The sequence below is a fragment of the Podarcis vaucheri genome (assembly GCF_965113315.1).
Source record: "Podarcis vaucheri genome assembly, chromosome: 12".
Lineage (NCBI taxonomy): Eukaryota > Metazoa > Chordata > Lepidosauria > Squamata > Lacertidae > Podarcis > Podarcis vaucheri.
The window spans coordinates 12,824,220-12,850,820 of NC_138750.1; the positions used below are offsets into that span (position 1 = coordinate 12,824,220).

At 44.1% G+C, this 26,601-nt stretch overlaps 1 protein-coding gene and 1 long non-coding RNA gene across 2 annotated transcripts; one reads left to right on the top strand and one right to left on the bottom strand.

Annotated features, from left to right (window-relative positions):
• Nucleotides 1–862: 862 nt before the first annotated feature.
• On the top strand, nucleotides 863–25,429 carry SUSD5 (sushi domain containing 5). The gene is made up of 5 exons (XM_082192846.1): nucleotides 863–1,531; nucleotides 9,086–9,263; nucleotides 12,050–12,168; nucleotides 14,895–15,083; nucleotides 23,424–25,429. Exons 1-5 carry the CDS (start codon nucleotides 1,168–1,170, stop codon nucleotides 24,479–24,481), a joined length of 1,908 nt encoding a protein of 635 aa, XP_082048972.1. The 5' UTR covers nucleotides 863–1,167; the 3' UTR covers nucleotides 24,482–25,429.
• LOC309515252 lies at nucleotides 8,036–14,724 on the bottom strand. Its single transcript, XR_014212361.1, has 4 exons — nucleotides 13,353–14,724; nucleotides 11,958–13,305; nucleotides 10,501–10,655; nucleotides 8,036–8,161 (listed from the first exon to the last, which is right to left on the bottom strand). It is a non-coding gene; the product is annotated as an uncharacterized lncRNA (long non-coding RNA).
• Nucleotides 25,430–26,601: the final 1,172 nt, after the last annotated feature.

The window sequence follows — 26,601 nt, forward strand, 5'->3', positions numbered from 1 at the left end:
ACCCTGAGGGTCATCTAGTCCAACCCCCTCCAACGCAGAAACCTTTTTGCCCAATGTGGGATTCAAACCCAGGAGCCTGAGAATAAGAGTCTCAGAGCCTAGGACTTGCCGATCAGAAGGTTGGCGGTTCAAATCCCCGTGATGGGTGAGCTCCCGTTGCTCGGTCCCTGCTCCTGCCAACCTAGCAGTTCGAAAGCACGTCAAAGTGCAAGTAGATAAATAGGTACCGCTCAGGCGGGAAGGTAAACGGTGTTTCCGTGCGCTGCTCTGGTTCGCCAGAAGCGGCTTAGTCATGCTAGCCACATGACCTGGAAGCTGTACGCTGGCTCCCTCAGCCAATTAAGCAAGATGAGCCCCGCAACCCCAGAGTCACGACTGGACCTAATGGTCAGGGGTCCCTTTACCTTTACCTGTGGTCATGTACACAGGTAGTCTCATGGGGGGGGGGTGTTGCAAAGTTAGTGCGAAGTTTGCCATTGTGGTGTAGTGGTTATAGTGTCGTACCAGGACCAGGGTTCGAATCCCTACTCAGTCATGGACTGGTCACTTCCGCTCAGCTCAACGTACCTCACAGAGATGTTGTTGTGTGGATTAGATGAGGGCGAGAGCCTTGAAGAAGGAGGAGGGAAATAACTACAGTGGTACCTCAGGTTACATATGCTTCAGGTTACAGACTCTGCTAACCCATAAATAGTGCTTCAGGTTAAGAACTTTGCTTCAGGATGAGAACAGAAATCATGCTCCGGCGGCGTGGCAGCACAGGAGGCCCCATTAGCTAATGTGGTGCTTCAGGTTAAGAACAGTTTCAGGTTAAGTACAGACCTCCGGAACGAATACTTAACCTGAGGTACCACTGTAAATAAATAAGTAGGTTGGGGTATGCTGTAACACAGAAAGAGGCCGTGACCATGGCTGGACGTTTTTTTCAGCAGCTGCAACGATGGAAAGATCAGCTGGGGTCCCTATGTAAAGTAACCCCCCCCCCCCTTTTGACACGAATATTTCAATTCACGCGTGTGAACGACTCATTCCGGATTAAAGCTGGGACTTTTCTCCAGCTGCTCCCTTCGTCACCCCTTTCCACCCTCCCTCTCTTTTCCCTTATATGCGTTTGATTATTATTTTTCAAATTCTTTTAAAAAAAATAAAAATTCCCCCCTCTGATGTATGCAACATTTACTGACAGGGCAACGTGACTTTTCACACCGGTTCTCCGTGGGCTGGAGAAAAGCTCTCTCCAAAAAAAAACCTCAGCTGGCAGATCAACTCGCGCGCTCCCCCTTTCTTGCCCGGGGCAGCCTTAGGGAGATCTCCTCCTTCTGTCGCTCCATCCCCAAAGCGCCAGGATCTTGCAACTTGGATCCCTCCACCTCCGGATTCTTCAAGCTCAGAGGGACTTATTTGCGGGCGACCTTCCCTCCTCTCCTTGCCATGGATCCAGCTCCTACCAGATCTCCTGCCACTTTTGCCCAGGCTGTGGGATCCGCGCTCCTCTTCCTCCTCCTCCAAGACGCCTCTGTCGAAGCGGATGGTGAGTCCTGCTCAGCCCTCGCTTGTCGCTCTCCGGCCATCCCCAGAGTGCTTAAGGGTTTGTGGATCACTGCCGGGGGGAAGGGGGGGGATCGGGAGAAAGGATTTGCGAGATTCAAATCTCTCGCAGTCAACGTTGCACGTCGCCAAAAGCAAAAGTCTTTCAAAGGCTAAGATAGGATGGATCATGCAAAAGGGTTTTGTTTTTTTTAATGCCCTGTGGGAAAAGTCAATCAAAACTTTATAATGCAATTCTGCATCAGGGTTGATGCTAGATTTGGAAATGTTTCCCTACAGCTTTGGCTTTTGCACATTGATTTGCAAGAAGCATTTGGGATGCTGGTTTTCTTTTCTTTTATTTTTTTTTTGAGGGGGGGTTATTGCAGGGAAAGGGGGTGGAGACACAAAGCAGTGTGTGGTACTGTTTACTCGCATTGCTTTTGGGAAGAAAGAGAAGGGGTCGCATAGAAAAGCATGCACTGGATATTGAGATGCATTTATGAAAGGGGTTTTTTTTAAAAAAAAACCACAAAGTCCAAATATTAGCAGCGTATCCTTCTTTAGGCTTTGTCCTGCCAGTTTCACCTCCTGTCTCTGCTGATATACTTGGGATAAGACTGAATGGAAGAAAAGGATCCACAATGTGATGGTGTTGGAGCCATTCTGATGGACAGGCATAATTTCCCCTCCCTCACACTCCCCAACCCCTATTAACGGTCCAGGCATATATATATATATATTCATATTCAAACTGCCTAACGGATTTATTTGCCGGTTGCTGTGTGAGGTGAAGGGAGGGGAGTATCCCACAGGGAAAGAGCAGAGTTTTTTGGCCAGAGCATTTCACTGGGAAGGTGTGTGAATTTGAGGTTTGCTTAGGCTGAGTCCCTCAGACAGAAATGCAAATTCTTTCCCCTCAATTCTCCTTTTAATTTGACGGAACTGCACAGGGAAATTAGAATCAGTGGCAAGGCATGTCATGTTCACGTTTGGGAATTTCATTCTGCTGCTCAAAATTGAGTGTGGGGTCTGAACTTTTGATGCCAAAGTCATCATGTCTTTTGCCCCAACTCAACCGTTTACCAATTTTTAAAAACTATTTTAAAATCTGTTTCTATCTATTTTTTATTTGTGGGTGTGTGACTATATAGATATAACTAAGTAATTAGAAAAAAAATATCATGGTGGTGTAGATTAAAATCACCAAATTATAAAATATAGAACAACTGACCAACGCTGAATCAAATTAATGATCTAAAAATGCTTGTTTTCAGTTGTTTAGTAGATACTGGTAGCTACTGATTAGCCCCAACTGACTTAAGGTCTTTCCAAACTTACCATTTATAGCAGAATAGTTCCTGCTTTTCTTGAATTTTGGGGTATGTTACTATACAAAGGCAGCATAATTCAGCTAGTATTCCAGAGTGATGTGCTCAAAAACTTTCTTTTTAGTCTACTGACTTTTGTGAACGATCTAGAATGGATCCTCAGAATTCTCCTTTGTGTACAAGCATCCTCCTCCTTTGAGTGGTGGTTGCAGGGTGGTTTGAGGAGTTTGGATTTGATATCCCGCTTTATCACTACCCTAAGGAGTCTCAAAGCAGCTAACATTCTCCTTTCCCTTCCTCCCCCACAACAAACACTCTGTGAGGTGAGTGGGGCTGAGAGACTTCAGAGAAGTGTGACTGGCCCAAGGTCACCCAGCAGCTGCATGTGGAGGAGCGGGGAAGCGAACCTGGTTCACCAGATTACGAGTCCACCGCTCTTAACCACTACACCAGTGTTTCCCAACCGGTGTTCCGCGGCACACTAGTGTGCCGCGAGACGTTGCCTGGTGTGCCGTGGGAGGGAGGCGGGCGGCGAGAGGCGGGGCGGCGGCGGCGAGGAGAGGCCGCCCAGCGCGGGGCTCTCGCCGTCTGCCGCCTGCCTGGCTGCCTGCGTGGCGCTGACGGTCACGGGGCTGTAACGTGCCCCACATAGGCACACGTGGGGCGGCGAGCGAGCTCCCTCCCACATCCCATCGCCGCTCGCTTCGGCCGGCCTACTGGGCTGTCGCAGGCAGAAGGCCTGCGCATGCGCGAGGTTTCCGCGCCTTCGGGATTGCCTTCACGCCTTCCTCCTCCCGGGTCCTTGAGAGCGCAGGAAGCGGCAGCGCGAGACCGGCGTTGAGCCTGGTAGGTATTGTGCTTGCCAAGGCAGTCATTTGGAAAATGAAAACTTGCAAAGCAAGCAACCAGTTCATTCTGAAGTACGTGTATGCTTAATATCCTGTATCTGAAACCTGTTCTGCCCCCTCCCCCACACTTGGTGCCATTTTCATCTACACATGCAGCAGAGTAAGTTGACCCAGAATAGTACCAATTCAGATGGCAGATGGGAGAATGACAGTGCTGAATGCTTTCCCATGTAGAACAGTCCTTGCAAATAAAAACCTAGCATATTTGGAAGAGGGATGCTAGCCTAACCATTACCTTCTATGCTGTTACTATTTTTTTATTTTTTTTCACATAAGTAAAAAGTGACCTTTCCCCATCTGGCATGGTGGTGTGCCTCGAGATTTTTTTCATGAAACACGTGTGCCTTTGCCCAAAAAAGGTTGGGAAACACTGCACTACACCACACTGGCTCTCGGATTCAAAGACATTGGCTCAGTTGTCTTTGAGAGGCAACTGATTCGTGCCACTGTCAGCGAGGTGTCAGTTTATGAGCCCAGTTCAGAGGAGACATGTGACAGATAGATATGGTACTGCAGACAAAATGTCATCACAATAACCAGGCTTGCCATAGCTCAGGCAGACATCTAGTTCCTCTTCTAATCTCCTGTATCTCCACAAATTCAATAATGTGGAGCACTAGGCAGTAAGTAATTTAAGAAGTCACGAAAGGACTATGCTCATGCGCATGCTCATAACTCCAATATATCAGCTGAGGGAGCATGAGGGTGCATTGGGGTGTCGCTACAGCCTTTTCTCAGTTTGGTCACAGACCACCATTGGTGCAGAAAGGGGCTGGACTAGATGACCCCGGGTGTCCCTTTCAAATCTACAATCCTATGAGTCACTCTCTCATAATGGGAACATCGGGTGCAGACACTCCGTGACAAATTCACTCTTAAAAATGTCAGATCAAACAGCAACTATAAATTGTAATTGTGGGAAAGACCCTGAGTTTACTGTCCGAGTATGCCGTCGTCCAAGTTTTACAGAACTCTTGTCGGATGGGGCAACTATAAGTTTTGAGGGGGGCAATTATAAACAGGAAAATAGCATGGTCTGAGTGTTCATCCCTCCTCCCAGTATAAACTGGGTTTCCCCACAACTTTTGCTAACATAAAAATAAATAAATGGTAGGTTATTTTCTTAATGGCTCTTCCTCTTCCTGTCTGGTTTGGCCTTAGAGACAAACAGGAGTGCAAATTGCTACAAGTCGCTATATCTCTAGCCCTTTCTGACTGCTTAGTAATTTGCATTTCTGATGTTTAATACATTTTCTGCATGCTATGCCCAATACATGGAAGTAAATTCCCATAGAATCTGCCAGATAGATATGCTAAGAAACAGGACCAGTTGCAATCTATCGATTTCAGTGGGGCTTTCTTGCATGTTTTGAATTGCGACTTCTGGCTGCTGTCCTTATCGCATTTATTAGGGAGTAATTTTCATTGTATGCAATGAAACACACTTAGGGGTTATCTGTTATACAAGCACTAAATAAAAGCTTCTATCTAGTTAGAATATATTTCCTTTAGGGTGCAGATTTATTTAATTCACAAAGCGTGAATGGAAAAGGTGAAAGTACATTTCTAGATTCATAAAACCTTTTGTTTTAATATGTCCTTTTATGATGCATGAATTCTTCTGTTACAACTGCAGTCTATAAGGTTGTATGCAAGAGACATCCTCCAAACTGAAAGGTTTTTATAAGCATAATGTGAGGTTGTTAATGGTATCTGTAGAAGGATGAGACAGATGGGTTCTCTAAAGACTTATTTCTTCTTTCACTTATGTTTTATGGTAAGCCTTGGCTGACTTGCGGGAGGTTACTACAGAGTTGTTGGATTTTTTTTTAAAAAAATATGAGTGTGAAATAAAATTGTAGGGACTGTAAATTCTGTTCTCTTAGGACATTTATAGTGAAATGCCAGACTTTTGAATTTTTATGAATGGGCTTCATAGTCTTACTTCTGTGCAGGGGGATTTGCTTATGTACCCAAGACAATAAACACATGTTAAGTCTTTTGAAGGTCATAAAAAGTTATTCCAATTATGTCATGACAGTCATAATTGTTCTGAGTCATATAAATTGCATATACTGTTCTGCCGGGGCAAATGGAATAATGAAACAAATGGAAATAGAACCCGACTTTGAGAATCTAGGTGTAGTAGGTGGTTGTTGTAACTGTGCCGATACCAGAGAGAAAAACATGCATATCAGTTCATGCATATCACTGTGCGCAAACACACATTGACCCTGACAATCCATGAGGGTGTGTGAAGACATCTCTCACTGGCCTTGCCCTGTTGCCAGCCACATCCTAAGTCTAGAAAAGGCATGCCACTAGAGATCCAGCAACTACACTGCAGTTTTAGGCACCTGAGTAGAAAAAGGGTGGTGGCTTCTTGTTTCCCCCAGTCTCCTTTCAGCTCCCTTCCAACACCTCAGAGTGGTTGGATGGTTGAAGCAGGAATCCCTCGTGAAATGAAGCTGCATTTTAATGTTTTCATGTCATATTTTAATCTTGTTTTCAAGCTGTATTTCAATCAATTGTTTTTATACCTGGTGTCAGCTGCCCTGAGCCTGGTCTTGGCTGGGGAGGGCAGGGTATAAATAAATTTTAGTAGTAGTAGTAGTAGTAGTAGTAGTAGTAGTAGTAAGTGCTACAATACTTCAGACCATCAGTCGTCTTGGGCAACCGCCTTCCCTGGCTGCAGCCTATTGTAACATTACCAGATTTTTTTGAATGAATCCAGGGACACGTTAGTTACCGTATTTTTCGCTCTATAACACGCACCAGACCATAACACGCACGTAGTTTTTAGAGGAGGAAAACAAGAAAAAAAATATTCTAAATGAAATAGTGGATATATGATTTTTGTGGTTCATGCTGTGGCCACACACATGTGATCTGACAGTGAGTTTGGAGTAGCCCAATGCAAAAATCCTGAGGATCCATGTGGATCCATGCTTTGTAACCATGGAGGAGGAAAGGAAGGGGAACCGTGGATCCTCTGCTCACGACTGCAGCAGATCCCCCCCACCACCCGCAGGCATTCGCTCCATAACACGCACAGACATTTCCCCTTACTTTCTAGGAGGAAAAAAGTGAGTGTTATGGTGCAAAAAATACGGTAGTTAGTTAGTTAGTTACTACACGTTCAGGACATTGATGCTGCAGCGATGGCGGTGGCAGAGGGGCGGCCGCCACCTTGACTTCAACTGCCACGTTTCCGCTTCCTCCAAGGCTTCTATCTCCTTTCTCCATGAGTCTGGGCAGCGCCTGAGTTGTTGGTTGTTCAATGGTGGTGGGGAAGCGGTGCGCAGGCATGGAAGGTGGAGAAGGAGGGCCGAGAGCACCTTCCCATCGGAGCACCCCTAATCCCATTCCTACTTGTGTGCAAGCAGGAGGGGGGATCCCTCAGCTGGGAAGGGAGGCTTCCCATTGCCTAACTGAGATCCCTGACCCCTCCTGCTTGCACACAAGTTGGAGTTGGGAGGCTGCTCCGATAGGCAGCATGAAGCCTCCCTTCACAGCTTAGTTGCTGGGGTCAGGGAAGGTGGAGGCAGCCCGGAAGCTGCATCTTGGAGCCCCTGCACCACCATCATATGGGAACTTCTGAGTAGCTCCTGAAGCCAGCCAGAGCCAACTGCTCTGGGCTGCTGAGACTGCCGCTGCTGCGTTTCCCGGGGACATTAGATGAAATCCAGGGACATTCCGGGGATGGAATTTGTCCAGGGACTTATTCACAAATCCGGGGACTGTCCCCGGGAAACAGGGACATCTGGTAATCCTAGCCTATTGGCTCTGGCCAGATCCTCTGAAAAGGAGTAATCTGGAGTTGTTTGGAGCCCCACCTTTGCCTTTTAACATTACATTTCAATGCGCCTACCCAGCTCCATGGACTCTCATATTTTGTAAAAAGCAAAGTTTATCTACCGCTTGCTTGTGGTGTGTATGTATCAAAATACATTCTGAGGATATGCACTGTCCAGACTCTTTATACAGTGGTACCGCGGGATACGAACGGGATCCGTTCTGGAGCCCGGTTTGCATCCTGAAGTAAACGCAACCCATGTCTGCATGTGTGCGGGTTGCGATTCGCCACCTCCACGCATGCGCGCGGCGTCATTTTGAGCGTCTGCGCATGCGTGTTCCGTTACTTCTGGGTCGCTGCGGAGCGCAACCCAAAAGCGCTCAACCTGAAGCAACTTCAACCTGAGGTATGACTGTATTTTTAAAAACAACAACTTTACTTTCATAAACATATAACTTGGAAGAACATATTTGCAATCTCATGGTCGGGTTTCTCCCTATTAATGTTCAGGGATCTCCTCTGTTTCACTTCAGACAGATCACGCAAACCCACGCTGTCTTCAGCGGTTTCCTGAGAAGTCTCTCTCGGCAGCCATTATCCTTACACACACACACACAGAGAGAGAGAGAGAGAGAGAGAGAGAGAGAAACAAACAAGATGAATTTTAACAGGGAGAAATGTAAAGTATTGCACTTGGGCAAAAAAAATGAGAGGCACAAATGCAAGATGGGTGACACCTGGCTTGAGAGCAGTACATGTGAAAAGGATCTAGGAGTCTTGGTTGACCACAAACTTGACATGAGCCAACAGTGTGACGCGGCAGCTAAAAAAGCCAATGCAATTCTGGGCTGCATCAATAGGAGTATAGCATCTAGATCAAGGGAAGTAATAGTGCCACTGTATTCTGCTCTGGTCAGACCACACCTGGAGTACTGTGTCCAGTTCTGGGCACCACAATTCAAGAAGGACACTGACAAACTGGAACGTGTCCAGAGGAGGGCAACCAAAATGGTCAAAGGCCTGGAAACGATGCCTTATGAGGAACGGCTAAGGGAGCTGGGCATGTTTAGCCTGGAGAAGAGGAGGTTAAGGGGTGATATGATAGCCATGTTCAAATATATAAAAGGATGTCACATAGAGGAGGGAGAAAGGTTGTTTTCTGCTGCTCCAGAGAAGCGGACACGGAGCAATGGATCCAAACTACAAGAAAGAAGATTCCACCTAAACATTAGGAAGAACTTCCTGACAGTAAGAGCTGTTCAACAGTGGAATTTGCTGCCAAGGAGTGTGGTGGAGTCTCCTACTTTGGAGGTCTTTAAGCAGAGGCTTGACAACCATATGTCAGGAGTGCTCTGATGGTGTTTCCTGCTTGGCAGGGGGTTGGACTCGATGGCCCTTGTGGTCTCTTCCAACTCTATGATTCTATGATTCTATGAGAAAGAGAGAGAGAGAGAAGCAGAAAATGCAGTTAGACCAAGCCATCTCATGTCATCACATGCTGCGCTGTGTCTTTTGAATTGCAGGGAAATTGTTTGCCCTTGGTCCCAGGAACGGCTCCCAGAGTCTGGACTTAGCAATGGCTCACGAATCATGCGCTGCAGTAGGAGCTCGATTAGCCAGCAGAGAAGATCTAAGGAGAGCCATAAGAGATTGTTCTTTTGCTGTGTGTACCAGGAGCTGGCTGGCGGATGGCTCAGTTGGGTAAGGAGCATTAAAATTAATAATAATAATAATAATAATAATAATAATAATAATAATAATAATAATAATTTTATTTATACCCCGCCCTTCCCGGTTCAGAAAACCGGGCTCAGTGCGGCTAACAACAAATTTAAAACACTTAACTGATGCAACAAAAAACAGCACAAAATACAGTATAAAACGCAAATAACAGTAAATTCAGAATTCAAAAATCAATTTGGGGGGGAATCCATCCAATAAACATTAGATGATCACCAGGGCTAGATGGCTAAGTTAGTCCTATTTGGTCCAGTGAGGAGACCAGGGGAGAATTAGCTGTGGGATCCCAGAGCAGGTAATCTTCATAAAAAGGGGAGGGGGAGGGAAGGAAGGGGAATAAAAGACCAGGCTAAGTTCAAATTGAAAGCCAGGTGGAATAGCTCTGTCTTACAGGCCCCGCGGAAGGAAGTTAAATCCTGCAGGGCCCTGGTCTCATGGGACAGAGCATTCCACCGGGTTGGAGCCATCACTGAGAAGGCCCTGGCCCTGGTGGAGGATAATCTGACTTCCTTAGGGCCCGGGACCTCTAAACTATTATTAGTCATGGACCTTAAGGTCCTCTGCGGGGCATACCAGGAGAGGTGGTGAAACGGTGAAATTTCCTCTAACCAACACACATGACTTATCTCCAAATAAAATGGTTGAGCTACTTTGTCAGGGGCAGACTTTGGCCTTTCAAATTTCAGCAGTGCCCTGTGTGAGGCCAGAATTCGACATGCCCCCCACCCCTGGCCCCCTCTCACCTTTTGTTCAGCTCAATTCACCACCTCATAGTTGTAGGCTTGGCACCCAGCATGGTCACACAGCCCTAAATCCGCCTTTGACTTTGTAATAGTAGAACTAAGAAACACTGATTTTCAAGAGAGCATTTTGCCACTCTAGGTACCTGCTGCTGCCCTCCTCCACCCCAGACTTGTCTGAATGTTCAACCTTGCAAATTATGTTGAATATGGCCTATAAGCCCTATTTGCTTCTATTAGCCAGGTGCTTTATGAATTTGACTGTCAGATGTTAAAAACGAAAGGGGTTTGAAGTGCAACTGTACTTCAAAAGAAGGTACGTTGCTTCAAATGGGGGAAAATATTTCCAACAGTACCCTGAGAGTTTTCGCTTGCTTGACATATCTCCCCTACCGCACTGAAAAAGCAAAACACTTTAGGCTACCACACTCTTCACTGAATGATATATTTTCACTTACGCATTCCAACAGAGTCCTTGCAGATGCATTTATTTTTTGCTCTTGTGTCCAAAGTGTCACCTCTCTGGCAAAATTCGACCGTGCTCGAAATTTAATAACCAGGGCATAGATGGAGCTAAGCGGTATGACGCAGAATAACACTCCCAATAAAGGAACTGGAAAAAATGATAATTTCATTATCTACCATATTAAAATGTGTTTCAATATCGCCATGCTTTGATGAACCTGGAGTCTTAGGGAAGTTTCGTAAAGGCTGACCAAATCATGGGAGATCAGAATTCAGCACACAAGAGAGAGAGAGAGAATGACTTTTAAATGGGTGTTTCCCTGGTTGTCCGGATGCAAAAGCGTAAGAGGGCGTAAGCACCTTTAATAGTTGCCATTGTTAAAGGTGTGGGAGTCCTTTCCATTTTTGCATCTGTTCATCCTAATAATGTCTCCTGCTCAGATGTAGAGAGAAAGACAGCCTGAAGCATGATGGTATGTGTTTCTTACAATTCAGAAGGAGCACAGAAAACCCCACAGAATGTGGCGTTATGCACAAAGGCCAGCTGCTTGCAAATCTCAGCTTTTATTTGTTTTTAAAAACCCAAAGAACACTTAGCTTCTAGCTCAGTGTTGTGACCTGCCCTGAGATCTATGGGTATAGGGCGGTATGCAAATGTAATAAATAATAATAAAATAATAATAGCTCCAATCTAACACTTGAAAATATGTAAACACTGGGAACTGAAGAATCAGAAGCCGGAGGGATCACTGAATAATGCTTCCATCGGCTGCATCTGAGGGCTTTAGTGCCCCAGCAGAGCTCCTAGGCCTTCCTCATGGCTAGAACAAATTGTGCATAATTATTATTTTTTAAAAATCATGCATATTGGTTTATTTGCATCATTTATACAGATCTTAGAACTTTTAGTACAGAATTTAGGTTACCTTGCTGCAGAATATATTTCTTTTTTAAAAAAGGTGTAGAGTGTAGTGGTACCTCGGTTACATACACTTCAGGTTACAGACTCCGCTAACTCAGAAATAGCACCTCAGATTAAGAACTTGGCTTCAGGATGAGAACAGAAATCGTACTCCGGCGGTGCAGCAGCAGCAGGAGGCCCCGTTAGCTAAAGTGGTTCTTCAGGTTAAGAACAGACCACCAGAATGAATTAAGTACTTAACCTGAGGTATCACTGTATGTTGCTCAAGCCTGAGGATTTCTCAGTCAGACAGGTGCTAACATACTCAGTAATTCTTCCTAGATGCTATCAAGGGAGAGAATTCAGAGAGCCCCACTGATGCTTTGCCTATTCAACATAAGAAAAGTTTTAGTAGAGACTTGCATGTAACATCAGCGGCACTTTTCACATGAGCCAGCCACGCCTTGGCTACTGGTAGCTCAGTATGAAATGTGATGGCCGTCAGACCAGAGTCATCCCAGTTTAAATTCATACCAATCGTCTGCCCACCTGTCAGGTGTGGTCTATGGAGAACTGGACACAATTCAGAGCCTTACTAGCCCAGCTGCTGATCATCTTTTTGTCTCCTTCCTCTATTTCAGGACAACTGTGTGCAACAGGACAGGCAGCAAGCCGCAGAGCGTGAAGATTATTGATGTCCAGATTGAAATGGATCCCTCTCCGAGTGGCAGATACGATGCTCTTTGTGTGAAAGTTGAAGGTCAGCATTGGTGGACCACAGAAATAATCACTACGGCAAGCCAAATCAAATATTTTTTCTTGTTCTTTCTGAAATGTCCATTAACAATTAGGAAGGAATAATTTGCCACGGGCATGAATTAGCATGGAAACAAATTGCCTCTTCTCAGCTGAGTGCAGGCTCTTGCTAGAATATTTGTTGTGTTCATAAAAAAAAAAAAAGGAAATATAATCTAGAAGCAGAGAGGAGTCTCCAGCCCTACAACCCAGCAGTCGCTCACAGGCCAGGCTGTGTTCCAGATCCCATTGTGGCACTAAGCAGAGAACAAGTGTGTTGTAGCAAAGGATTTATAGAACAAAACCCCCTGATTTTGTATCTGCATCTACTAAAAAACAAAACAAAACAATGCTCCAGAATAACATGAATTGCACATCATGCAGAGTGAGAATTGCACATCATGCAAATTATTCATTTTGCACAATTGATTAAGCAAAGAAATACACAGGGTATTGAATCTGAACCCCAGACGCTTGCAAATCCAACTCAGATGCCCCTTTCCCAGCTTTTGAACTTCCATCAGGGATTGCCTGCATATCTTTAAGCAGCAAGAAACAGAAACTTTTAACATGAAAGGTGATATTTTGTCTGACCTGAATCCTGTGTTCATTACAGCCATTTCTGTGGCTTGCAAATGCTCCCTTGTCTGGTTGCCTGGAGGCAATTTCACAGGTAAATTGCATGATTGGTTGAAGACAATCTACAGATTTTGCTAAACTCTTACTTTCATTGGAGCTTTTGGAAGATGAAAGGCCTAATTTCTGAAAACATCACCAATCAGTAACGTATGTTTGGGTGTCTAGACAGGCATAGTGTAAGTGTTCTCTCAGCCTCACTTTGCATAAATACAGGGTACGCCTATGTGCTTATTTAAGTTTTATGTTTCCGGGATATGGAACTCCCTGCCACAATATCTCTGAGTTTCTTGATTCATTTTATTCTGTTCAACAAGTTTATAAACCACTTCACAGCATAAAGCCATAGAAATGGTGTACAGGGTAAAAACAGAATAAAGCACAGAAACTCTAAAAGCAATAAAATCAATCCAGCAAACTCTAAAAGCTCTGTGAGTTCATCAACACAAACTTTTCCCCACTGCTACTATTCCCTTAGAACACTTTTAAAGACTTCCTGTCACTGCTTGGTACAATAGGCTTAGTATTGAGATAGACACCAGCATAGAAGAAAGGTTGAACTAATATTGATTATTATAGGGATATTATGTACAAAAGGAAATACAGTGGTACCTCTGGTTGCGAACGGAATCCGTTCCGGAGCCCCGTTCGCAATCTGAGAGGAATGCATGTGCGGGTCGTGACTTGTTGCTTCTGCGCATGCGCGTGGTGTCATTTTGAGCGTCTGTGCATGCGTGAGCGGCAAAACCCAGAAGTAACCTGTTCTGTTACTTCCGGGTCGCCGCGGGACGCAACCTGAAAAGATTTAACCCAAAGCGTCTTTAACCCGAGATATGACTGTACTAATATTTACATTTGGGTCTTAAATGTGCTCGATGACAGTTTATGAAGTCCCAAGAGTATCTGATTATCTCAAAACTCTCTCTCACAGGACAGCTAAGTCCCAACGTCTAACTTTCTAACGTCTAACTGTCTAACTGACAGTTAACTGCCCTTCTTCCCTGACCAGAACCTCCAAGCCACCGAGTCTGCTGTTTCGCAGAACAAACTAAATCCAGACTCCATCTATAAATCTTAAAAGTGGTTGTCTCTCCCCTTTCAGAACTTGTTGTAGGTCTGCTAGCACCGAAGGAGAAAGCCAGGAGTGGACATTTAGACTGAAGATACATTGTCCCCTGCTCCTTAACTTTTCTGTATATCTTTTCCCCGCTGTAATTGTTCTTAGAAATAAACTTTGGAAAGACTTGTTGCACAGATCGCCTGAACTTTCCTTATTCCCTCCGTGTTTGAGTGATTCAATTGGCTGCAAGACAATCAAGTCTCTATTCCACAAGTTGACTGCAACTTGTTACTATTGCAGAAAATGCAGTGGTTTAGCCCAGGAATGGAAATTCGGATTTTGCCAGGTGAACGTCTGGCACAAATTCCTCATCAGAAAATGACGGATTATGTAACCTGGCCTTCTCTTAGCAACAAAAGAGGCGGGGGGAGAATCACCAGGGGCTTTTAAATACAAACATGAACCACATGAATTTAGGCTAAAATAGCAAACAAGAACCGAGTTTGTTCTGTACAATGCTAGACTGTTCATAAGGCTTTCCCATGACAGCTTTCGTTTCTGCAATTTTTATTTTCTCCCGCCGATTTTGAGCATTGAGTTTAGCGGACAGTGAATTTCCAGTTATTTAGTAACATCAAGTAAAGTCATAAATTAAGTTATTCGAACTAGCCCTAGATTGATTTTGTCATCAGTGGTATACGAGATGGGCTTTATTTGTCCAGACTTGCACTTTGGAGGAGTTTAGCTCCCAAGATGTCATCACCTACAAAAATCTGTGAAACCCCACTTCTCCCATGTTTCATTTCCTATTTAAAAAAATAAGATGAAAATGTGCCGTAGAGTATACAAATGGGACCTGAAACTAAAAGATTGCAGCACCGCGTCCGCTGAGTCAGCCATTTTAGTCATTCCCCCCTTTTTTTTTTACATTCCTCAAGCCCTTCAGCTAATCAGATACTTAAATGTGTTTGCTTTCTGCTTGTTTATCTCCTTAGGCAAACCGTGTGGGAACCCCCCTTCCTTTCCTCACACAGTTCTCCACGGCCACACCGGGTTTGAAATGGGTGACGAACTGCACTATGTCTGTGCTCAGGGATATGTCATGAGTAACAAAGATGCTGCTTTCACTCTGCTCTGTCACACCTGTGGGGAATGGTTTGGTCAAGTCCAAGCTTGTGTCAAAGGTGAGTTCTATCGATTCAGGATTATCATATCTTTATTTTTTTGGATTGTCCTTCAATGTCCTAATGCGAACTTGCAGTGGATCTTCACATACGGTGTTATCAATTGGGATCTGATGACAATGTACATTGTCCTTATACAAATTATTATTATTATTATTATTATTATTATTATTATTATTATTATTACTACTACTACTACTACTACTACTACTACTACTATTATTATTCCCCCGCCCATCTGGCTGAGTTTCCCCAGCAACTCTGGGCAGCTTAAAAAACATAATAAAAACATCAAGCGTTAAAAACCTCCCAATACTGGGCTGCCTTCGAGGTCGTCTAAAAGTTGTGCAATTCTTTATCTCCTTGACATCTGAAGGGAGGGCATTCCACAGGGAGGGTGATCACTGTTGAAGAAATAAAGACATGAAATAAAACTAAAACAGATAAACCACAGGTATATGAACACAGTGGTACCTTGGTTTTTGAACCTAATCCGTTCCGGAAGACCATTCAAGTTCTGAAACATTCGAAAACCGAAAACTCAGTAACCAACAGCTAGGCCTGAGGATCTTGCACTCAGTGGAAGCTGCGTGGCATGTTTGACTTTTGAGGCATGTTCAAAAACCAAAGCATTTATTTCTGGGTTTACGGCATTCGAAAATTGAAATGTTCATCAGTGGAGACGTTCGAAAACCGAGGTACCACTGTATATGGAAGGTAAAGACTAAAATTGTATATACCATAGACATAATGTCTCTTGATGTTGTTAAACTACAAATGCCCATTGTCCCTGACCATTGGTCACCCTGGCTGGGGCTGATGGGATTCTAAGTCCAACAACATCTAGAGGGATATATGTTTCTACATCCCTGCTATACATGCTGGGAGTCCTGTCCTCTGTCCTCTCTAAGGGCTGGGCAAATGAGCCAGAAACCTGATGTTCAAGGCTGCAACCCATGTAAGAAACCATACGCTGGGGGAAGAGGACAGCCTATTCTAGACACCGCAGAGGGCTTCCCCTGTGTTGTGGTGGTCAACTAGTCTCAGTACTTATTTACACCATGGCTCAAGCTTTTTGTTTTAACGAGTGATCTTTAGGACAGCATAATCACATAGCATCCAAGTAACTGAAAAGGGGCAATGTGAAGAGGACTCTAGTATGTTGTCTCACGCAGAAAGGTGAGTCCCTGTTAGCATTTGTGAGAAACAATGACACTTGCAAGTGAAATAACAGATCTTGACATGAGATATGGATTGTGCCAGCTCTTCACCATGCACTGAAAAGCATTATCATGCAAAACACAACTGAGCTGGCCCATCCTTAAGCAGCTGAAAGCCCTAGTGTGGAGAAGGTATCCTGTCTCTTGAGATGCGGTATTCTGATGTTTCCAGGGATCAGTGATGTCCCAGGTGCTTAGCTCACTGACACACTGCTGTGTAGGAAAGCCTCTCTAACTGGTTGGGCAGTGTGTTATTTCCAGAACGCAGTCCCTAGGCTCAAGCCAAATGCCTCATGCGTCACAAGTTGCGAAGCATGAATACAGGTTCTTGGAGCAGTTTCCTTGACAAACGACAGTTAGAGGGTATGCAGAACATTTCTATATTAGGTAGTGGAGGAACACGGTTCTGGGAAGGAGGAAATTAAAAAGGGAGCAGAAAAAGTTCAGAGAAGAGATTGTATAATTGATCCTGAATATAAAATATATAGTGCACAAGGGAAAAAAATTGAGGACAAGGCATGAATGAATAAGGGGCAAGATATTGTTTTGGATCTGCCATGTTGTCCTCATATAGGTGTCAGGATGCAGGGCCCACTTACCTATAGGCGCTAGGGGTGTGGGGCACCCAGGCGCCAGGTTCTCAGGGGCACCAGGCCAAGGGCTCTGTGCCATGAGTTTGGGGGCGACCGAGCCAGCGAGACGCTGAGGTGGCTGGCTGGCTCTGCCCTCCTGCGTGCCTGGGGACTGGGCATCCTGGGGTGGTGGTGGCGCCAGGCGGATATTTGCACCCCAGGGCTGCATATGCTTAAGACAGCCCTGTCAAAATGTATGACCAAAACTCATTTTTAGTTGCTGTGTAGAAAGCATAAACCAGTTTAGAGTCTTACATTTTGTGTGTGGATAAGGCAATGGAATTGACCGGCGGCTAACACTTCCATTTGAAATAGAGATGCACATATTCCATGTCAACGTGCAAACCTAAGTGAGTGTGGATCAGTTGGAATTTCCACTCAAACTGGGCAGGATACTAATGTTTTATAAAAATGCCTGGTGCTCCCATCTTTGCATTAGAGTACTTAATTTCAGAATCACTCTGTAGTTTGTTCTGTCAATTTTCCTGTTCTAATTTTTATGTGAGCTGGAGTTATTCTAGTTCTGCGCTGAAAGTGTTTGCCTTACTTACTTATTCAACCAGGATTCCAGTTTATCTTGTTGTAATCAGTGGTGCATTTTTAAAGCAAGGTACGCCCACAGACTGAGAGAAAGACAGACAGAAACTATTTATTAGACAGCGTATTAGTGGTCAGAGCCATCTGCTACAAGCAATTCTGAGCAATTAACAATTCTGAGACCACCGTCAAATGCCCCGTCTGGGTTCTTGAGAAGATGGTCGCCAATCAGAACTGGGTACTCTTGGAGGACAAAAAAAATCTAGATCAATTTCCATCAATCTTCAGGCCTGGTTTTAGTATGGAAACTGCCTTGGTCACCTTGTATAATGACCTGTGTGAATCTGTTTATTTCTCAGTGGCTTTTGCTACCATCAACCATGATATCCTTCTGGGGCAACTGTCTGAGCTGAATATCAGAGTCAACACATTGCAGTTGTTCTGCTCCTAATTGGATGGCCAGTTCTAGAAGGTGGTTCTTGGGGAGTATTGTTTGGCTCTATAGGTTCTCCAGGATGGGATCCCCTAGGGATTGATTCTGTCCCCCATGCTGTTTAACACTTGCATAAGACCACTGAAAGGGGTCATGTGTTCTCAAATGTGTTGTGACCAGTATGCTGATGACACACCACTCTTTCTCCTTTTCATTTCCTGGGGTGAGAAAGTGGATGTGCTAAATCTGTGCTTAGTTTCAGTAATGGACTGGATGAAGGCCAACAAATGAAACTTAATGCATACAAGACTGAGTTAGTGGGTGGTTCTTCTGTCCACCTGAGTGATGTGCAGGCTCCCTCTAAAGGATCAAGTTTGTAGTTTGGGGATTCTCCTGGAACCACCGCTGTCACCTGAGACACAGTTAGTCTCAGCAGTGCAGAGTGCCTTCTACCAGTCTTGAGATATGCCCTGGTAACCTCAAGGTTGGACTATTTCAATGTGCTTTTGAAAACACTGCCTGTCTCTATGTTTTTGAGCCCATTTAACTTTTAAAGCTCGTTATGGCTCGGGACCCCAATAGTTTCCTTTCCTGATACGAACCTACCTGGACCCTTAGATCTTCACCTGAGGCCCTTCTCTGGGTCCCTCCTCTGAGGGAGCTCAGAGGGTGATGGTGAGGGAGCCTTCTCAGTTGTTGCTGTCTTGTGGAACGCTCTCCCCAGTGAGACCTGCCTGGCGCCTTCACTGATGTCTTTCTGGTGCCAGGTAAAAACTTACCTTACCCTTGATGGACTGAGTTGATTATGTTTTATTGTTAGTGTACTGACAAAGCTTCTTGTTGGGGTGGGAGTATTGCTCTGAATTATAAAAATATTCAGGTATCTGAAGAATTGTGCATCACACGAAAGCTCATACCAATAACAAACTTAGTTGGTCTCTAAGGTGCTACTGAGGGACGCGGGTGGCGCTGTGGGTAAAACCTCAGTGCCTAGGACTTGCTGATCGTAAGGTCGGCGGTTCGAATCCCCGCGGCGGGGTGAGCTCCCGTCGTTCGGTCCCAGCTCCTGCTCACCTAGCAGTTCGAAAGCACCCTTAAGTGCAAGTAGATAAATAGGTACCGCTTTATAGCGGGAAGGTAAACGGCGTTTCTGTGTGTGGCGCTGGTGCTGGCTCGCCAGATGCAGCTTGTCATGCTGGCCACGTGACCCGGAAGTGTCTTTGGACAGCGCTGGCTCCCGGCCTCTTAAGCGAGATGAGCGCGCAACCCTAGAGTCGGACACGACTGGCTCGTACGGGCAGGGGTACCTTTACCTTTTAAGGTGCTACTGGAAGTAATTTTTTTATTTTGTTAAAAATATTCATGTTTTATATGGCTATTATTTTTCCTTTATGGTAATTTTTTTAATGCAAATTGCGCCGATATCTTCTGAGGTAACCAATGGCTAAATCATCATCAGAATCAACACCAACTGTTGCTGCCATCCCCAACATTTCTAGTATTAAGTAAAGTATTTGTTACATTCAGAGTAAAGAAAGGATGAGTCCCTGGCAGCTACTTGAGTTACAGCCTAGAGTGAAATCTGGCTGGCATAGTTTCACATTGCTTTTATATAATACCTCAATGAGATTTTAATAGGGGTGAACATGTGGAGGTTATTCAGAACTGTCTCTGAACTCTGACATTCTCCCTAGCACCTCAAAGCAGGCAATACTTGTTAAGAAGGGCTGAGTTAGTCATTCCACTTAGCGGTCTAATAGCCCTTTAAATTAGATTTATGTAATTATGAAAGCAATTTTTAGTCCTGTTTCCTGTCTTTTGCTCTGGAAGTCTGTGGCTTCAAAAATAGTAGGCCAAATCAGTGTAGGTTTTGGCCTCAGCAGAACCAAATCAACACATGCCAGCTAAGAAATGACCTTATAAAGCCACATCCTGATACCAGCATTTATTTCTAAGAAACATAAAAATAACTTAATCCAAATGGTACAGTGACTAGACTTGCAGACACAATAACTTTCATAAGAGTTCCTTTGCTTGCCCTTCTATTTCTGTTACGGTGCACAACGCTGTTCAATCGCTAAAGTCTAGGATTGAAAGAGTATATTTTAGAATTTCCTTGTCAACATCACTGTATTTTTTCTAAAGTATCAGACCTCTAAAAAGTTATTTCTGGCAGAACTTTCTGTCTTCTTCAGGGGGGAAAAATTATGGTAGCCATGATACAACCAAGACAGAACAAGCCTTACAGTTTGGAAAGGAATGAAAGTGTGCATTTGTGAGAATGGTTGCTTCAGGATATAAGATGCTTGGAGAGTTTATTGGACTAGAATGTTTCAGGTTAACAGGAAAAAAGAGAGAGGGACCACAAGAAAAATCCTATTTTGGTTATTCCAGGGTTAAACCGCAACTGCAAAGCTCATTATTAATTCTGTTTTGTATAAATTCTACTCCCCAAATATGAAATTCAGCAACCAAACTATGGGTTGTATCCAAGTAAGTTATATTCAAAGTAGACCCATTGAAATTAATGGACTAAATTAGTCATGTCTGTTATTTTCTGTGTGTCTGCTAGGACTAACATTAAATCCTCCGAATTTATGTTTTATTCACATTTACCGGTATATACTTTTATATTGCTATTATGGTTTTAGCTTGTGTTTTTGCTTTAAGGTTTCCATTGTATGATGTTTGTTTTTTGGACTATACCATGCCAAAAGCACCGTACAATTGTGGGTTTTGTTTTTCAAATGTCCGGCAAATAAAGACTGGAAAGACTGGGGAAATGGTGCTGTGGGATGAAAATAAAGCACAGCTCAGGGTCTGGTTACAAGGACACAGAAATAATTACTTATTACTTGAGATATTTTGATCATGAAGCAGTTACTGGGCATTAGCCTGCCTGGTTTCTATCACCCAGGCTAGATTTCTTTCAGACACTGGCTCTTCCTTTCACAGCAGTCAAATTCCTTGATCATTTCTGTGATCACAAAATGGCAGAGCCTCTATGAAAGATCATGGCAGACCAGAGATGTAATCTGAACAAGGGACCTCCTCCAGCTGACCTATTTATTGAGCATTCATCCAGATATATGCACAACTTACTGTCTTGTGAACTGCAATGAAATGGGAGAGTTATTGCTGGTGCTTTTTTCTTGGGGTACGCAAGGGTACGCATACCCCTAAACATTTTGTGAATCTAACGGGAGAAGAAACTTAAAATCTTTAGTTTCTTCTCTGGCACAGTGAATCGTCAGTTCTGTTGCTACCATCGATGGCGGCCTCATTTCCTTTCCCAGTCTTTCCTGAGTCTCAGACGGAAGTGAGCGTTTAATGTGTGAAGCAGTGTGGAATGTGGATGTTTGGTGTTTCACTGATGAAAGCTCACCCTCAATGAGGGGCAGTATTTCAATATGCGTAGGAAAATTACTAATTAGTTTTCATCATCATGAGGTAATACATGTTGTTTGTACTACGTCCATTTACTGTATTTATTTCACCCAATTTGAACTATAAAATGGTGATTTCCTTGAGTCAAAATGAGAGTACCCTAAACATTTTTTTAAAGAAAAAAAGCACTGGTTATTGCCAATTCAGATGGAGGTCTCATCTAGATGACTCTGGGATGCACATCACTTTATCCACAACAGTTTACAAGCAAAGCGCATCACACTCAGTATTTCACTGATATTTACTACTAAATGCAAAAATGTCTGGAGTAAATGAAGTGCAACCATCCTAGTACAAATCCTACCCACATTTTTTCCTTGCAAGACAAGGCAGGAGCCAGAAAAACCCCATACTGCCAGGGTGGTATATCCCTAGCATAAAAAGATAAAGGACCCCTGACAGTTATGTCCAGTCGTGAACGACTCTGGGGTTGCGGCACTCATCTCGCTTTACTAGCCAAGGGAGCCAACATTTGTCCGCAGACAGTTTTTCCGGGTCATGTGGCCAGCATGACTAAGCTGCTTCTGGCGAAACCAGAGCAGCGCACGGAAACACTGTGTACCTTCCCGCAGGAGCGGTACCTATTTATCTACTTGCACTTTGACATGCTTTCGAACTGCTAGGTTGGCAGGAGCTGGGACAGAGCAACAGGAGCTCACCCCATCGCGGGGATTTGAACTGCCAACCTTCTGATCGGCAAGCCCTAGGCTCAGTGGTTTAGACCACAGTGCCACCCACATCCCTCACATCCTTAGCATAAAAGGATACTAATTCCCCTTCCTCTCCTGTCATCCCTCTGGGGTGGTGAAGAAGAGAACCCTCTGGGCAGGAGCACATAAATGCCAGCTGGAAAACTGTAAGCAAAGATGTTTAATACTCTCTGCACATGTCTTCTGTTTGACCTTTTTCGACAAATCCGGATCAATAGATGAAAAAAGAACAAGTGAGATGAGAAAGAATAAGTTAGACGTTATATGGTAATTGTTAAGACGAGTTGTAATATTAATTAGGAGGGAAACAGATTGCATAAGAAAACACTTGTGGGGAAAAGAAGGGATTAAAAGCATACCATGTCTGCTGCCTAAATAAGTTACATAACTCCTACAGGCTTTTGGTTTGGTGCTTGTTCGTTTTAGTTCAGACACCTGATTGTACAGTTGGATTCTGGGGATAATTTGGCAGTTGGAATAAAGTTTAGAAAGTAGGATTTGGAGACAAAGGACAACCTGGAAATAGCAGCAGGGAATGGACACTTTCCGCTATCCTCCTCCCAGAGCATTCATCTGCCCCCACAGCTTTTCCATCATCAGGAAAAGCCAGGAGATGCAATCAGTCCAATTGTACATGTGAGGAGATGTCCCATAGTCCCCTGGCCCTGGGTGTTTCATGAATGCCAGAAACTGCATTACCAGAAGCTATTTTCGCTTGTCTAAAAGTGACTATTCAACCATCCTACCATACTCACTAATGCAGACCCAGAATCATAGAATTGTGGAGTTGAAAGGGACCCCAAGGGTCTTCGAGTCCAATCCCGTGATGCAAGAATCTCAACAAGATCATACACAACAGATAGCCATCCAACCTCAGCTTAAAAACCACTGAGGAAGGAGAGCCCACCACCTTCTGAGGGAGTCCATTGAACTGTTGAACAGCTCTGACTGTCAGAAAGTCCTTCCTGATGTTTAGTCTCTTGTAACTTGGATCCGTTGGTTTGGGTCCTAGTCTCTGGAGCAGAAGCACCTCAGTTGTGATTCAGTCATACTTCTGGTTTCACCTCCTGTGCCATATAAGGCATTGCCTGTCTATTCAGGACCACATTTCATAACACTGGGTTGCTAGGTAGCACACATGCTGGGGGAGGGGCTGGGGCATTGTCCCCTATGCAACCTTCCAAGAGCAGCAGTTGAAACAGGCATATGTGAGACCTGGAGAAAGGACACATCACATCATTTTCTACCCCCAGCCTTCATAAGCCTTTAAAAATAATTTTATTCTGTTATGATGTGAGCTGGTGAAAGATAATCTGGTGCCAGAAACCCAGCCCCCTTAAATTGTTATTTTGCCTTTTCAGATGAAACTGAGGGACATATCGATTATGAAGACAATTTTCCCGATGACCGATCTATTTCTACCGCAGAACATGATCACAATGCCAAGGAGGCAGAGGAGAAGGAAAATGAGCAAGAGAAAGCCACCCATGATGAGAAGAAGACCCAGTTTGCTGACGACGACAACCACATTGGCATGAAAACTGCATATAACAAGAAAGGCACCAAAATGATATACGAAGGTGAGGACTTCCCCATTGGACCTGCCATTGTGAACAATGATACAAAAGCAACAAAAAGTACAGACTCTCATACAGATGAGTCCTGGCTAGATGGTTACCCAGTTACTCAAGAAGCTGTAGAAGAAGTCGACGAGGAGGAAGGGGATAAAATTGATGGATCTATGGGAATGGAATATGACATTAGCACTGACCAACTGAACCATGCTGATGTCAGGAAGACAGGCAGCAGCCCAGAAAAGGATTTTGTGCAGGCTGGGACAGTCCAGTCACTGACACACACTGATGGGAGCAAAAGAATACTAGGGACTCTAACACCAACCATTGTTCCAGAGAACGTCAGTGTAAGCAAAGATGACAACACCAGATATGTCTCAACGACACCTATGGGACTCATCACACAAGAGTTGTCATCCGTAATCACAGCCACGAGCTTGAATTTGGCCACACTGGAGACTTCTACAGTTTTCCATCTCATTGACCCCATTCCCTTGCCAGAGGAAGTAGATCTGATTACTTCCTCCATGCAAGTAGTTACTACTATACCTTCTCAAAATAGCTTTACTGATACACCAGATGTTGTTGAGGGAGAAGCTTTGACCTATGGACTTAGTGGGAAGCCTTTGAGCACTTTTGAACCATGTGTGGGAGCAAGTTGTTCCAGTTCTGATAAAGATCCCATGATAGCCATTGGGGTGACTGTTGTATGCCTAATTGTGCTTGCGTTGATCTTGGCAGTGTGGTGCTTCAAGAAACGGCAACAGAAGACCTCTGTTTATAAGTTGAATGGGAAAGATCATGCTAGGCACCAGCTGCAACAGATTGAAATGCAGAAAGTCTAACCTAGCTATATACATTATTATTAGAAAGAAATGCATGGAGGAGAGACATGGAAACTGACCGAACAAATGGATACTAATGTCCACTAGTTCAGAAAGAAGACCTGTGTATGGAACACCAGGACCTGCACTAACTGAAATCACAACTTACTGTGGTATCAGGATTAATTTGGATAACTATAGTTTTTAACCACCTTGAGGATTGCCAGGGCTGATTCACAGAAACATATTTTATCTCTTGATGACTGTACATATAAGGCAGTGACTTGGTTTTCTGAAATCGGTAGTCTGTGACAGACATGCTGGACAGAGTTTCCTTATGAGTGTGTAGTGCCTATCCTAGATGCAAGCTAGTCAAATGGCACAACCATCATCTGACAACTGACACATCAAATCCCTTAAGATGGCAGGATGGACTTACAGTACCTGCTTCTTGCATTAAAAATGTCAGTGCGATTATTCTCTCTGCTGTGTTAAAACGGGTCACACAGCCCGATGACACATCTGAAAGAAGCTCTATAGAACAGGGAGATAATCTGTGTGCAAAGTGGAGGGGATTTATTTGAACTATTTGCCATTTTGAAGGTAAGGATAAATTAACACATAGACAGTTGTTACTTGTCACGTTCTATGGATTTACAGATAGAATTTTTCTATCTGCATTGTTTGACCACTGCTCCAGTTTATTTCAGTGGATTTGTACTATAGCAGCTCTACCCTTCAATAGATTGTGTGTAGGGGGCTGATCACAATGGACTGTTAGATAGAAACATGACATTATTGAGCTGTTTGGATTTTATTAGTTGTTTTAATATCTAGAAAGAAGAGTCCTTTTTCTATCTGTAGGAGAGTGTGGACACAGAGAGGATCATGTTTGAATGGACTTTAATCAATGCTATACAACTAGACATCATTAATGTTTAAAAATAAACCAACATTGTCAATACTCCACCCAGGCCTCTTGGACTCTGTAGAAGTGCTCTCTTAAGAAGTAGACAGAAGATCTCACACCACTTTGCCTGCAAACTATCAAAGACTATTTAGGGTTTTCTTTTCCTCCTAGGGCAATGCTATCTTTGCAATGAAATCGGGTGTCTAATAAATTAATTATGCAGCCAACAGCGCATGGTCTTCGGGAGTGCACTTGCCATCTTACTTCATAGAAAGTGAAAACTTCCATTCTTTAGTGGGCCGGTTTAGAGTGGGCGAAGTTCTGATGTAGACAACATACATATCTGTTGCTAAAGATGCCGTACCATGACAGACTAAAGATGGGATCAAAAGTCACACCATGGCTAAGGCAGCAATCTGAACTCCATTTACTGGGGACGGGTGGCACTGTGGGTTAAACCACAGAGCCTAGGGCTTGCCGATCAGAAGGTCGGCGGTTCGAATCCCCGCAACAGGGTGAGCTCCCGTTGCTCGGTCCCTGCTCCTGCCAACCTTGCAGTTCGAAAGCTCGTCAAAGTGCAAGTAGATAAATAGGTACCGCTCTGGCGGGAAGGTAAACACTGTTTCCGTGTGCTGCTCTGGTTCGCCAGAAGCGGCTTAGTCATGCTGGCCACATGACCCGGAAGCTGTACACTGGCTCCCTCTGCCAATAAAGCGAGATAAGCGCCACAACCCCAGAGTCAGTCACAACTGGACCTAATGGTCAGGGGTCCCTTTACCCTTTACTTTACCTTAAGCCCTGCTGAATTCAGTAGGACTTACATCTGAGTAGACATGGTTAGGCTCATGCTGCAAGTCATTATTTTCCCTAATATATTGATGACTATTATAAGACACCAACAAAATGCCCAAGAAAATGAAGCTGAACCCACTTCTGAAAGCATATACTAGTGCCCATTATTAATATGCAGTTACCCGCAGCTGCAAATGCAGCAATACATAAATAGTTCTGTGAATGTTATGTGTGAATGCACAAAAAGAACAAAAATATCTTCGGTATGGTGACTGCATGCATGGCCAATTCTACCATTTCATCTAGCAGAAGACATTGGGCGGGGGCTGGGAGTTTCTACTACTAATTTGGGAATGTTTTCAGCATGATATACAAATAAAAATTATTAATATAATCTTATGTTTCTTAAATGTCTGTCATTGTAAATTCTATTGTCCTG